At 45.7% G+C, this 14599-nt stretch overlaps 1 protein-coding gene across 3 annotated transcripts; it reads left to right on the top strand.

The window, feature by feature from the left end:
• The first annotated feature begins 113 nt into the window (after window positions 1-113).
• mtbp (MDM2 binding protein) lies at window positions 114-13584 on the top strand. 3 transcript variants are annotated; one of them, XM_084705600.1, is made up of 22 exons: window positions 114-294; window positions 538-621; window positions 703-776; window positions 883-1031; window positions 1289-1347; window positions 1502-1646; window positions 2430-2544; window positions 3445-3567; window positions 5850-5944; window positions 6336-6402; window positions 6524-6641; window positions 6862-7032; window positions 8394-8504; window positions 8836-9021; window positions 9278-9392; window positions 9652-9819; window positions 10619-10714; window positions 10839-11105; window positions 11853-12114; window positions 12457-12570; window positions 12960-13025; window positions 13159-13584. In XM_084705600.1, the coding sequence occupies exons 1-22, from the start codon at window positions 228-230 to the stop codon at window positions 13195-13197; spliced, it is 2691 nt and encodes an 896-aa protein (XP_084561726.1). In that variant the 5' UTR covers window positions 114-227; the 3' UTR covers window positions 13198-13584. The 3 variants fall into 3 exon arrangements, with proteins under 3 accessions (XP_084561726.1, XP_084561734.1, XP_084561717.1); XM_084705608.1 differs by having other exon boundaries at window positions 8391-8504; window positions 9302-9392; XM_084705591.1 differs by having other exon boundaries at window positions 8391-8504.
• Window positions 13585-14599: the final 1015 nt, after the last annotated feature.

The following is a 14599-nucleotide window of genomic DNA, read 5'->3' as shown; positions in this document are numbered from 1 at the left end:
TTCATGTAAATTCCAAATGTCAGGTTAAACGGCGTTTCCAGACGGTTGTATTTTGAAGTAACTCCATGACACTACGACGGAATTTCACAATATTTGGTAGTCGCTCACTTCCTCTTTACAGAGCGGGGAAATTTAACAGGATAGCTTGCTAACTAGACAAGGTAGTAAGTCAGCTAGAGCGCGCAAATAATATTTTTAGGTTACCAGAAAACCAATGATTTGACGAGATGGACCGGTACGTGCTGGTTGTGTCTTTTAACCAAGAGGACAATACATGCTCGGATGGTTTTAGACGTAAGTCACCCCGATCTACTGCCGTGGTAGCAATATGCAAGCGAGGCTTTTAGCAAATATCTGCATACAGACAAAGCAGTATCTGGCACAGATTACGTGGTCTGCTGTAGCAGGAATGTACTACTTGACTGCGCAACCCTAGACCCGTTTAGATACTAAACCATTTGTGTTCATATTGAATTTGAAGAGCATTACGATGAAGTTAACCAAGAGTTGTCAAAATTGTCCTTTATTTTTATCTAGCTTTGGACGTTGCCAGGCAGATATATAATAAACTTGGTGACATCTCAAGTCGTCATTCAAAAAGGAAGGTTTCTCCTATTCCAGGTAAGGTCATTTGAGCTCATTAAAATATAGTTGACAGAATGTATTGAAGATACGCAGCTCACCCGGATCTTGTCTCTGCAGCATGCTCTCTCAGTGGAGTTCCAGCAGGTCAGAAGTGGTACTTTGGCATTCAGGTATGCCAAGGAACATCTCAGGTAAGATGATGCTGAGGTGCTGCCTCAAGTTGTGGTGATCAGTATAATTACACTATTCCACCTTTTAGGAATTTCATCTTGTTTTCTTCCTGTTTCTTATCTCTAGTACTGCAGTGTGGAGTGGGAAGAGCTTGGGCCAGGACTGCAGAAGAGTGACAGTGAGGAGGAGAGTCCCTCTGCCTTGGAGGCGTGTCTAAGTGCCTTAGCAGACCAGGAGGAGCCGAGCAACCAGGCGGACATGCCACCTCTGACAGAGTGAGATGCAACTGCTCACTGCATGACTGTCTGGTCATGCATGCTAGGTCACCTGCATAGCGGTCATGCAGCACAGATATAACAAGAACATCATCAATGACTCAGAATACCTTGAAGTTAGACTAAGTATCCGTTGGGGCTTCAGTTGTGGAGCAAGATTGCTTTGATGAACAGAATATCACCTATTTTATTCATTTACAACCCCCCCCCTCATAATTCTCTCGATTCGAACATGACAACTTTGTCTGCTCCATTAGGCTGTATGAAGAAGCCGCAGAGGGACTACACCTGCTATCCGACAAACTTCCACCTCCAGGCACGCACAACATCTCTCTCGACAAATACAACTAGACTGTAGACTTTAAAAACAGACATGCATTCAGAAGGACAACCACAAAGACTGCCACACAAACATTTGACATAGACCAACATGAAATGTGTTCAACTGTGCCCTTGTGTGCCGTCCCCAGGCAAGGCCCTGCTGGATGTGATCCTCCTCCAGGTGGATGAGGAGCCTCCTGGCCTGAGAGACGTCCTCCCTGTGATGGGCGCTCTCAAACAGATGCAGACCTGGCACTCTGGCAAGGTGACCATAGTGACGGAACACACTGTCGGGTAAGGGTGCCTTTCTAACTGAGCAAATAGTGCTGTGTGTTTTCAGTGTTTCCCACAGATTAGAAAGCTATTTGTGGCGGGGGTGGGGGGGGTGGGGGGGGGTTAATGTTGGACCGGGGGGGTTCTCACCAAAAGAACGAAGGGGATCCCACTTGTCTAGCAGATTTAAGACATGTTTGTAGGTACCTAGTGAAAAGTTGGCTCAACTTTCCTAGACCTTTAGCTACAGTACTGAAGCTGAAGGTCTGTCTTACTAGAACGGTATGCATCGCTGCTAACATGTGCTGAAGTTGAGAGTGTGTGTGTATGTCAGAAAGACGCGTGAGTGACAGAGAGGAAATGCAACTGAACGTATACACTGCGTGTTTTAGCCTAAAAGAAAATTGTAACAAAACGCAATATGTGGCGGCCGGTGTTGATTCTGTGGCGCACCGCCACAAATTAGTCTGTGTGTGGGAAACACTGGTTTTGTATGATAATAATAATTTTTATCTCAACTCCACAATGGTGTACTGGATTTTATGATTGCTAAAAAAAGTCACATTCTAATGCAGGCATTTCCTGTCTTGCTTTCATTAAAGTTGTACAATAGTTGTGAGTGACTTGGATGTTAAGCTATGAATTTTAGAAGCTTTATAATTATATATAATTGTACCTGATTACACCAGATTTTTCTCAAAATGTGTCGTAAGATTTTGGCAGTAATAACTGCCTTTCGTTTGTAGATCTCAACCGTTCTCAACACTGAATGCTAAACATAATGTTGAAACCTTATTTCCCTAGTTGGCAGAAATCAGCTTCATACCTGTCTGCCAGCCTAATGGACCCCAGTGCTGTAGAGACCTGCATTGATGAGAATGAGCTTTGGAGAGGAGGGCTTCTCATCAGAGAGAAGAAGGTAATATCGGTACACCGTGAAAACGTCACTCTAACGATTGTAGCCTATAATTATAGTTCCAAACTACAGTATTTCTCAACCGTGGTGTAATTATGTATCAATACCACCAGGGGGTGCATAATTTTCATATATTCTTAGCGGAAACTTAGAAGAGATGTTGGGATGTCTTAACTAAGCTAATGATCAGTACTGTAGTGTGAGTGTGTAAACAGATTCCTAATCCAAAAATCTGACCTTGAATGGTCAGGCCATCTCCCTGGGTCTCCATCCCCAGCTCACCAGGCCTCAGCTGAGCCCTGCAGGGCCTGGGAACCAGCTGTCAGTCCTGTGGCCTGGCCTAGCCCTGGCCTGGACCCCTCCTCTCTGATGACTCAGCTTTGATTGATCACTCTTTTGGAAGATGTAGACTGACGGCGAGAGAACACCTGATGTATACCGATATACGTGCTGTGAATAATTTCCCCTTCCTAGTAGCCGGATAGTTACATCATGTTTGTTAGGGGCAAAACATGACGATAATCAAAACTACATTTTTAGTTGCATCCTTTCAGAAGGTAGACAGACCATACTTGTTAAATGACTCACTGTGTGAATCCCCTGGAACTAAAAACCGACTCCCATGGGTGTACAGGAGTGCCTGACAAGAGACACCCTGCTGTATAGGAAGGATTATAATCACTGCTCGAAAGACTGCTGCTAACCCACATTCTATCCATCTAATATTGCTGCAGACCTTGGCTGATTTACAATGCAAATGTAAAAAAAAAAACATGTAACTTGCTTGCTTGCTACAGACATGCTGTTTCCTACCTGGCCACCCCTCTCCAGTTCGTCAGTTTTGTTCTCTTTTAATGTGAAAAGGGTAGATAAATGTGTAATCTTTCTGTGTGTGTCTGTCAGGGTGTCGCAGAGCTAAGGTTCCAGGGCTTCTCTCTAAGATGTGGAAACGGACAGGCCTGGAGCAGCCTTATGACCTCTGACCCTGAAGCCCAGGACAACACAGACCTCAAACTCTACCCAGAGGTAACGAGCTTCCTAATGAAACTCTACCCCCTTGTGTGTGTGTGTGTGGTCACGTGGGTGTGTATCTTTTTAGGTGTTGATGGTTCGCTTGGCAGGCGTTTAAAAAACAGTTGCATCAAGGCCTGAAATATCCTGTTCAGAATTCAATGCGCACAAACGGATGAGAAGTCTATTACCGCTGAAGACTCGAGGCCGCTTTGATTAAACTCTAGGCAACCTGCTTCACTTCACACCCTAGATGTCATCAGTAAAGGGAGAGTGCGAAATGTTGTTCTAATGAGTTTTTGCAAAAACGATTAATCACATGCATTCACACTAGGGGTGGGCGATTGATTGAAATTGATCTTCAATTACGAGTTTGGCTTCCAACAATGATGAAAACAAAATTATCGAGAGAAAACAATTGTTGTGCCGCATTTTGTTTCAGCGATGCTCTCGTTTTGTCTTGTGTTATCAATCCAGTGCACCTCTTTCCTTTACAGCAGTGCACATTCTCTTCTCTAAAAGCCCAAACTCACTGTCGTCCAGGTTTGCTATGTGCATGTTACACCCCCAGCTCTTTGGTATCGGTTGTCGTGACTACAAATGTTTGTCAATGGGGAGTGCAGCAGTACTGACTACTGGTGCCTTTCAAGGTGAAGGTGTTCAAACAAACACCAATATAAAATGAGTTCTACCCTCCCTTAAAGAAAGCTGTGCTCTGTCGGATCTTCTCCTTTTATTCCTCTAGCTGGCAAACTGAAGCTGAGTATCAGCTTGGCCTCCATCCTTATCAGGATTCCCTGAGACTCTTAAGACAGGAGATCAGCTTTCGTAATTTCTTCTGGATTTATAAAATTTTAAAAAGTGTTTCACATCTATTTAAAAATTACATTTCTGTTGAATCATATTTCAAAAATCCACAGTAAAGATAAAAAAGAAGTTCCATAAATGCATGATGTATCCAATGTTGTTGAGTAAATAGGATCATAATCCTGATGCCTGATTATTGACCAAAATAACTGTGATTCTAATTTTTGCCATCATCGAGCAGCCTTAACTCACACGTGCACAAGCTTGCAGTCTCAAGATGGATAAAACCGTATATGACTTGCCCTTGAGACATTTAAGGCCCCCACATACACACAAATACAACACACACACACTTTGTGATTCATTCCCTCCTGATTGGCGTCGTTAGCGAAGCTGTGTTTCCAGCCATGGTTATATGATGCTAAGCGCTGCTGTGGAGTCTGTAATTGTAGTGAGATGTTATTCAGGGTCGCTGTGGTTATGGTTTAGCTGACGCAACGGCAGCCATCTGCTCCTCTCCATGCTTCCACCTGACAGCGACTGTAACCGAGTAAGAGAGGGGGAAATCTGCACTGTTAGTACTCTGGAATCCATGGTGGTATGGTGAGAAAGTTCAGTAATGTGAAGAGGACCAGTTTAATGAAGGGGAACACCCAAGTGAAAATGTTTGGGTTCTGAGGGTTAGCTGTGACATTTTTCATGAAATGTTGTCTTTCATTTCAACTTGCGGGTTGGTTTGAGTGGATGCTGTAAGGGCTTCTATCATCAGCTTGTGATATTAGGACAGCGCCCCACCTTGAGCTTAACACTAGTCTGATAATGAACAGAACCACCACAGACTATCACAACCCCCCCAAAAAAAATCGCAACAAAAGAGAACTGGGTTTCACCTTACATAAAACCTTGAAATAACAAGGTCAACCTGCATGTCTGGTTAATAGTAGATCTGTTTGGGAAGATTAGTTGAAAGGGTTTGAAAAGAAAAGTATTTGTTGTTTTTCAGAAAGTTAAAGTGTTAGAGGTAACAGTCTTTGGATCGATGAATTTCAATCTCTTCACAGTGACCTGTGAACAGTTCCTCGCTTTAGTTTGGGAAATCGGTTTTGGGGCTTATCCCGACCTCTGGGAAAGGGAACATTGAGCTGATTGGGTAAAAGCCATGCCAGCGACTTATTAAACCTCGCTCCGCTCTCTCTCGAACACACACACACACACACATACACACACACAGACGAACGCACAGCCTGTTAATACCTGACACAGTGGCTGAACAAAGCTGACACTGTTGGGAAGCGGAGGGTCAATAAAAATACAAAACATGCCAACAGCAGTTTTACCACTGTCACTCAACCCCTGTGACACTGAGGCATCCCGTTTTATGAAAGAACACATTTCCAGTAGGGAAATCCATCCTGTAGATTATTGGAGTTCTGCATCGGTCACATGGGAAAGTTTATGCTCACTCTCTCTCTCTGTGTACCTCCTTTTAGGTGTACCAGTACTACCGGCCTGTCCTAGACCTGGTCCAGATAGTGACCTTGTCTGACCTCCCCGGCTTCTTGCGTTCCAGCACTGAGTTTGAACTGTATCCTTCCCACCACCATCTCCATTCCTCCTCTTCTCTCTTCTTGTACCCTCAATGTGCCTTCAAGGTTGAGGAAGTGTGGTACTATGTAAACCTTTTTTATGTTATTATCCACCAGTGTTGGTCTCCATACAGAAACACTCAATAGATACTTTAGTCTCAAACACAGACAGTCACTTATTTACAGAGCAGACATAACCTTGAACCAACTTTTGGGGACGTTGAACCCAGTTTGCTGGGTAATGATTTGCTACTTGTGTCATGACTTGGCTGAACATTATCAACAGGACCTCTCAACAGCTGTCCTCTAGCTGGTCTTTATGGACGGATGTGTCTCCACTTTGTGCTAGGGCACTGTCTTACGTCTCAGCTCCTTAACTCATAACACCAGGGGACTTTCCAGCAAGTCGGTCAAAGCTAAACTGCTTCTGGACCAGCTCAGACCCTTAAGTGGAAAGGTAGAGTGGCCCTCTCATCATTCTATTAAAACTTCAGTCATTCACAGTAAAGCCTGTATAAGGTGCAGTTTTCAAATTCAGATGGTCCCATTCTATTGTGTGTGAATGTGTGTGTATCCAGGTGGGGGCGCTGTTCTCTCTGTCCTGTGTGGTCAGCAGCATGGTCCAGCCTCCATTCAGCCAGCTCAGCTCTCTGAGGTGGAAGGAGTTTGTGGCCCAGGGTCCCAAGACTCTGCCTGGTAGGTGGTCTGTGTTTAATCTCCTCTGGACCTGTCTGAGACAGAGCCGAGTCCACACTCAACAAATGAAGCTAAAGAAAACTACAATTGACAAATGTGAATTCTGTATTAATTTAGTATATAGGTTATCAATAGACCAGGCCTGTCTTTTTCTGAGACCCTAGATGAATGCTCTAATTATACAAATAGAAGATTCTAGACCAATTATCTTTTACCGCAGTTCCTGACGTCGAGGTGAAGGGGGAGACCGCTCACTACTTCCTGTTGGTTCAGGGGTCAGAGGCCGGGGCCTGCAGGGCCCGCATGATACATTCGGCAAATCAGATCAATGGAGCTGCTGCCATGGCGACAATCCATGGCCTATTGAGAGAGAAGTCTCTGTCGTCTTCAGGTGAGAGGCTGACAACACAACGGACTTAGATGAAAACTCAAGAACTGTATGTACAGTAGTAACTTCTAACCAGGAATAATTTATTTGCAGAAAGGGTTACAAAGAGGTTTGAAACTCCACCCTAGCCAGCTGTAGCATCCTGGGCCCTGTTTGAATACTGTTATCATACCACTTTCCTTTGTTGCTGCCTAGCACAGGGAAATTCCTCATCTGACCTGGCCGGATGAGGAACAACTGTGCAGAGCACTGGGTTTCACCTACCCAGTTAGGGTCCGATCAAAGATAATTTCAAGGAGGACAGGAAGGAAAGAGATTTTTCCTAGAGAATTCAAAAAGAAAGAGAATTCCTCAGAAAGCCTCCCCCCTCCCCCCCTTTCTCACCCCCTCCCAACCCCTCCACAGCTGTAAATCACGTAGTTGACTGAATGACTCAAACGACTTATGGCCTGACCAGTAACGGACCGCAGAGGTCTAGGTCTTCCGTCGGTGTCTGCTGTCGGGCTGATCTACAGCACCGTGGGACAGGCATGGCTCAGAGGCCTGCCTTTGTTGGGCTGATTTACCAAGCAGGGCTCTGCACTTTCTCCTCAGAGGGATGGCTGGAGGGATGGAGAGGGGAGGCAGGGAGGGCTTGAGGGTATAGACTTCTACTGATGTCTGTAGCCAGCTTCTCCTCCGTTGCTCAACACAGTGTTCTTTCTCCTTCTGGTGCTGGAGTTGTAAGACGGTCTCAGTGCAGTAGCTCCTCTGACTCTTCACCCCCTGGTTGCTCAGATGAATGGCAAAGGCCTGTTAGAAAAGGCAGCCTTAATCCTGGAGAGAGAGAGAGACACACAGGGGAAGGCAAAGCACTGTGCTGTAACACCTCTCTCTCTTTCCCTCACTCTCTGTAATGTCACCTCCCGCTGTCTTCAGATGGTGAATTGTGTGTGTGTGCGCGTGTGTGTGTGTGCCTGCGTGAACATGCAGGGATACGGATGTGTGCTTGTGTAATCGGAGCAGAAACTCCAGTGCCCTTCAAGGTCTTCATCTAAGATGGGACAGTGTCTCTTTATGGAAAATAGCTACAGAAGAGACACTTTCTTCAATGTAATACTTCCCTTAGAAACATTTCTCCTAGGTCTTCTCCCTGTTTGCTGTTATGTGTCTTATATAGATAATTAATATAGATAGCCTAGATAGTAGATGTTTTGGACATACTTATGTCAGTAATGACGACAGAACAGTATTATGACTTGAAATAATGTTATCAGTGACTAAAATAATTAGATCGGATAAGAGGTAGTCGGTGTTATCTTGACAGTTACCCAGAAGGCCAGAGTCTCTGCTGTCCCTAACTCCTCCCCCTCTCCCCCCAGCAGGTGAGGTTGCTGACTGGCTCCGCCCCCTGCCGCGGCTGACCGGAGACCAGCTGCTTCAGAGGGAGAGAAGCGTGATGAAGATGCAGACACTCGTCCTGAAGGAATGCCTGCGTGAGTCCACCACACCTTACACACACACACACACTCAAGTTTGTTTTTCTATCTTAGTGGGGCTTGACCATTCACTCCCATTCAGAATTGTGTTATTGCCAACCACTATCCCTAACCAAACCTTTAATGTAATTCTAACCCTAACTCTTAAACCCCATTAAAAAAGCATTTGAAGTTATAGGGCCCAGCAAAAAGGCCCCACAAGGTCAAGTTATTCATGTTTCACTATACTTGTGAGGACATTTGGTCCCCGCAAGGGTGGTTAAACAAGACCACACACACGTCAACATGAACCGCCAGCACTGTATACCTGTTCTGCTTGTGTGTTCAGGCCGCAGGTTGGCTGGCTCCCAGACTCCAGGCACCGTGCCTGTCAACGACCTGAAGGCTCTGCTGAGCCTGGCCCGGGAGCAGTACCTGCAGATCCACCAGCCCGGGCCGCCCTCCGCTGCCCCCTGTCTGCCGGAGGAGCAGCAGAATCAAGTCAACCCCTCCACCACAGCCACCAAGGCTTCCGGTAATCATACATTTTTTTCTGCTGTCACAAACATGCATGCAGGCAGGGTTGGATAATGGCACGTGTATGGAAAGACCGCACCCAGTATGTGTATAGGAATGTAAACACATAATTACACCTCTTCCTGACCACTTTAACTGTTTAAATGCTTTTAACGTTTTATTTTTAAACACTGTTTAACAGTTTTGCTCAAATCCACTACAAATGAGTTGATTGGCTGTTAGACCTAGCTCCAGATCTCAATGCCTCTGTTTAGCCAGCAATCTGTGTGCTCGGGCAGAGTCAAGGCAGCGCTCCAAGTCATCCGATTGGCCAGAGAGGAGCGTTCTGAAGAACCTTGAGAACCTGCAAAGTCGGCGCCAAAAGAGAAGGTCAGTCTCTCACGTCGTCATTCCACTTTCAGGAGGCTTACATGTTTACAGAGAGGGTTTTCACACACACACACACACACACACACACACTCTCTCACACACAAACACACCCAAACACAGCTCTCTGCTAGAGCATGGGTTTAGCACTGTATAAACAAAGTTAGCAGATGCTATCATGTCAACTGTCAAACCAAACGTTTCTGTGTGCCAATGAATCTAATGGTTTAACTCTGTGTGCGTGCGTGTGTGTGTCTATCAGATTTGGTCTGCTGTCGGGGCCTGGCTCCTCCGACAGTCTGCTGGGTCCTAAAGACAGCCCCAGGGTCGCCTCAGCCACGCTGGACGCCAGGGAGCTGCTCCGACACTTCACCCCCGACGGGCTGCCCACCGGAGAACTGCAGCCTCTACAACTCCTCAGAGGACAGGGGTACACACTAGCTAGTATACACACTACAGACCAGCTTCATAGCTGCAGAGTTTTAGTTTACACTCTACCTGTATGCGACTCCATATTTAGTACACACTGACTCACATCGATTCTCGAACTGGTACACACACATTCCTTCCAAACAGCAGAGAGATGCCTTACAAATACGTCTTATCACAAACACCACTTAATACCTAGCACGTATCGACAGGGAATACCTGTACCCTAGTGTGCAGAAACATATCCTACAGGTCGATCCTTTATCTAAAATGTAATAATTGGTATACTTTGTGTCCAGCCACTTTGAAAGCTGGGAAGTCAGGTTGATCACTGATTGAAAGGATGAAAGGGAGAGAACCTGATGTGCCTTAGCAGTTTTGAAAGGGCTGCAAGCGGGCCATTCATCTGTCACTATCCCCTCAGATAAAGGCCTCCATTTTTCTTCACAGGGAGCTGTGCTGTGAGCGTGAATTAGACACTCAGACATGCAGTCGTTTGGATTTCATGCGCTTGTTTAGTTATGTAAGAGACAAAGTAAAGAGTTTGTGTACGATTTATTACATTCTGAGAGCTACAACTAAGGGTGTTTTGTGTTTCTAGATTGCAAGTGGAGCAAGGCACTCAGAGCTAATGATTTCTGTCTCCAGTTTTAGGGGTTTAGCAGCTCTGAGCTGCCAGAAAATGTTAAATCACACGTACATTTGTCCATTTTGTAGACAGTTGGCAATGTCAAAGTTAAGTTTGTGTCTGTGTGCAAACATGGGTTTATGTCTTTTGAATTGTTTGTTGTTGTCTCCAGGGGAAATGCCTTCCAGCTGTCTCCACACTTGACCCCAGGGAAGGTGACCCAGCTATCATTCAGCAATGCAGCCAGCTCCCACTACCACGGCATAGAGTAGGTCCACCTCCCCCCCCCCCCCCCCCCCCCCCGGTGCAGACCCGTACAGGCGTGCCCTGGCCCTCCATCCAAACGCTCTCTTCCATTTCAACAGCCATTTTGTGTTTCTCCCCGCTTCCAGGTTCTGTCTGGACAAACACAAGGCACTGGAACGCGACTGGCTCATGGTCAAGCTACAATCGCGCCTGATTCGCTACGAGACCCAGACCACCTGCACCAGGGAGCCCTGCCCGCTCGCCTTCGCCCTCAGCCCCGCCCCATCGCCTGCCGTGCTGTCAGAGCCGGGCAGCGTCCCGGACGGGGAGTCGCTGCTGCTGCAGAACGCAGACGTGTCCCGCCTCAAGCGCCGGTCCTGGGACACAGACCCTGCTGGTTACCCGCGCAAAAGGTCGCAAACCCACACTCGTGGCCAATAGGCTGTCGGCGTTCGTAGGGTGTGCTTGATATATACACTTCCTCACATGCAGACTTGGTTAGAAAGATCTGGAGTTTAACAGCTACGTGTCTGTGTATCGTTGGTTTATTGGTAATAGGTTTTGATTCCCAGTGTGGGATTAGGCTTACTTTAGATATGTGTAATACCCGTCAATCAAGCACTCTTTTAAGGGAGAATTCAATAATCAAGAATGTTTTTTTTTTGCCTGGTCTGACAGACACTTAAGTGACTCCACAGTACCTAACGGTCTTAAGCTTCTCTGTATTTGTTGTCAGCCCAGTATCCTTAGTCAGCAGCAGTTCCAAGTCAGCTGCTGCTTGTAGATGGTTCAGGTGATTATTCCGGGTCAGTCAGGTTTATCTAGAAGGATACGCAGGACGTATCACCAGCATTGTAGCAGGACACATCCTCCTTCAGAGAAGTGTGTCGGGGAAGTCAAACTTGAGATCGTTTTGCATGTCTCAAGGGAATGAAATCAGAAATAACACAACAGCAGTGTCTCTGTTTTTCCAGACTTCTGCCTGTGAAGCACACATACTCTCTTTTTCTGTCTGTCTGTCTGTCTGTCTTTCACTCTCATTCTCTCTATCTCTCTCTCTTACTCTCTTACTGTCACACACAGACACACACGCACACACAGAGACTAACTCGCACTAACTGGCTAACACCAGCCTGTGTGAACGTGTGTGTTGCGTGCAGGCTGGTCAAGTCGGAGAGCAGCGAGTGTCCGGGCTCTCAGGGCAGCAGCAGCAGCAACACGCACCCCACCGTCCGGGCTCTGAGGCAGCAGCCAATCAGGACCCAGTCCTCCTCCTCGTCCTCTTCCTCCCCTGCTTCGAGACGGGCCCCCCTCCCCGACCCTCCCCCGGGGCCGCCATGCCCCCGGCAGGCCCGCCAGCCTCCCCAGGGAGGAGCGGAGGACCAGACCAGCAAGGAGTCCCGCTCTCAGAAACACATCAGGGTAACCCTCCCCCTCATTTCTCATGCTGTTTCTAGATGCTCCTGGGGACAGGATAGCACTTTTGCTTGTTCTTGATGGGAAAATGTGAAGGAGATTACCACACTAGACTATCACCACACCACACTGGTTAACACAGACACACAGACTGTTACAAGCCAGCTGCTCGGTATCAAGCAGAATGACCTTGGTTTGCAAACAGTTCCTATCAACTAGAACTACAAAAATATAAAGCCCAGTTGAGAAATCAGAATTATCTACTAGTTATTTTCCAAACAAAAAGGACCAACCCCCCACACACAGAGGTTTTTTTTAAATTAAGTTATTTCCTGTTTGTTGTTAAAGATGCTGAGAGAGGTTGTGGCGAAGACACTGTACCAGCACGGGATCACAGGCCAGCATGAGCACTTCAGCGCCTGCAGTCAGAGGCTGTTTGAAATCTCCAAATTTTATCTGAAGGTCAGTCTCACTCACCCCCTTTAGAGACGTTCCCTGTTTTGAGGGCATGGGTAAGGGGGGGCATAAAGCTACATTGAAACTGTCCAATGGAAACAGAGTGATGGCTACACTGCTGTCCTTTTTTTTTCTCTCTCTCTCTCTCTAACCTGTAGCTTTACCTTCCTTTAACAGTACTTCCACTCTCCTGTCTCTTACCCTACAGGCTTGTTTTATCAAGAGACATCCTTACTGAACCTTTCTTTAGCCTGCAAACTCAGAGTAGATGTCTGGCTCTCGTTCCCTCTGTACTTTTCCGCCTCATTTGCACTGTGCACGTACACAGACACAATGTGAAACTCGCCCGTTTAGCTCAGTTATGAGGAAGTCACGTGTCTGTCCTACTCTTCCAGGATCTGAAAACCTCCCGAGGTCTCCACGAAGAAATGAAAAAAGCTGCGCGCAGCAATGCCAAACAGGTGCCACAACCAGCAATTGATCTCAGTATTATTATTTTTTTACTACAACAAAGGAAAAGTCAAATGAATGAACAAGACAGAAATGCCTACACTAACCCCTAATAAGCAGGAATCGTTTTTTGTGTTCACGTAGGTCATTGACTGGGTTGTGGAGAAGGCCTCAAAGAAGTGAGACAAGGGAAGCCGTCTGACAGTTTTTCAACATGTTTTCGCACCGCGAACATCGACTGAAACTTCTCGTCTCCCCGGAAACATCTGCCAAGTCAGTTGAGATGCGAAACTAATTTGCATTTCTTTTAAAGACCCTCTCTGTTTTAGGATCTTTTAGAACAGTGACGCTAAGTAGCTGTCACATTTTAAAGTTGGTTAAACTCAAGGTATTTTGATGATTTATTATTTATTTTGTACATTTTTATTTCATTATGTTGTGCATGTCTTTTTATCCAATGTGTTTTAAACCCCTGTGTTGTTTTGAAAACCTGTATTTATTTCTGCTATTCACATGATATTTGTTAATTTGTGGTCATTTGTAACAAAATAAAATGTGGTAATAACCTTATCCGGTTGTTTGGTTGTTGTATACGTGTTTGCGACTGTACATTATCTTTGATAGCATTATCAATGCAGTCTATTAATTTTAACCACTCAACCATGAAATAAGCACCATAATGCATATAACACTCATTCTGAAACTGCACACAAAACAAGATTAAGAAAATATCCCTAACTGGATAGGATGACATCTTTACCGTCGTCGCTACTGCAAAATGACAAATTGCCTAAAGAAATCAATACCGTGGCTTTCTCATCACACAACATGGTGACAATTTAGATGGCATATGTTGCCAGTAGACTACGAAATAAAAACAAAAGTTGTATTGTGAATGCCTGAATTTTGTGAATCTGTAGCTCAGATGAGCCAAACTGGAGCAAGGCAAACGGTTTGCCCTTACACTCTCTGAAACCACTCCACGCCCAGCAATAAAACATACACGTGTGTTTATACAGCACATCAAACTGGTGTGTATTGTAAGGCTTACCCCGGATATTTTATAACAACTAACCATTACGGTCAACAGACATGGTTTTAAAACTGGTGTATGGAGACAAAGCAGCTGTTTCAAAGATTATTCGAACATGTAAGGATTTGAGCTTTCATCAAAGTCCCTTGATATTACCATGTTGGTGGAGCGTTTGTGCTGTGCCACCTCTACACATCTTTTGCACACACATTCACACAGTTAAATGCCCACACCATTTCTTTTATCACTTGGTTTCCATGTCCAGGAAGGGTAAAGGGAGGTGAAGAAGGTGGACTGGGGGGGGGCTGGAGGGTTTGGGGGATAATGTGGGGACTTGGCAGCCAGAAACATTCCTGCCCAACATAGGGCTATTGTTATCCATTTGAGAAAAAGAAGGAAGAAGGATGGGAACTAGGGGTCTGGACACTAGATGGCTCATGCTGGAATGTCATGAAAGACCAACATGCAATCATTCTGGCTGGGATTCTTCCTCTGTGACTGTACAATTCTGGTTGGTTATCATACAATTTATTGTTTGTTAATTGCTCAGGG

This window comes from Hypomesus nipponensis, chromosome 2, assembly GCF_054491055.1.
Source record: "Hypomesus nipponensis isolate SF chromosome 2, ASM5449105v1, whole genome shotgun sequence".
NCBI lineage: Eukaryota > Metazoa > Chordata > Actinopteri > Osmeriformes > Osmeridae > Hypomesus > Hypomesus nipponensis.
Note: the sequence above shows the minus strand (reverse complement) of the source record. Positions and strands in the feature narration are given on the sequence as shown.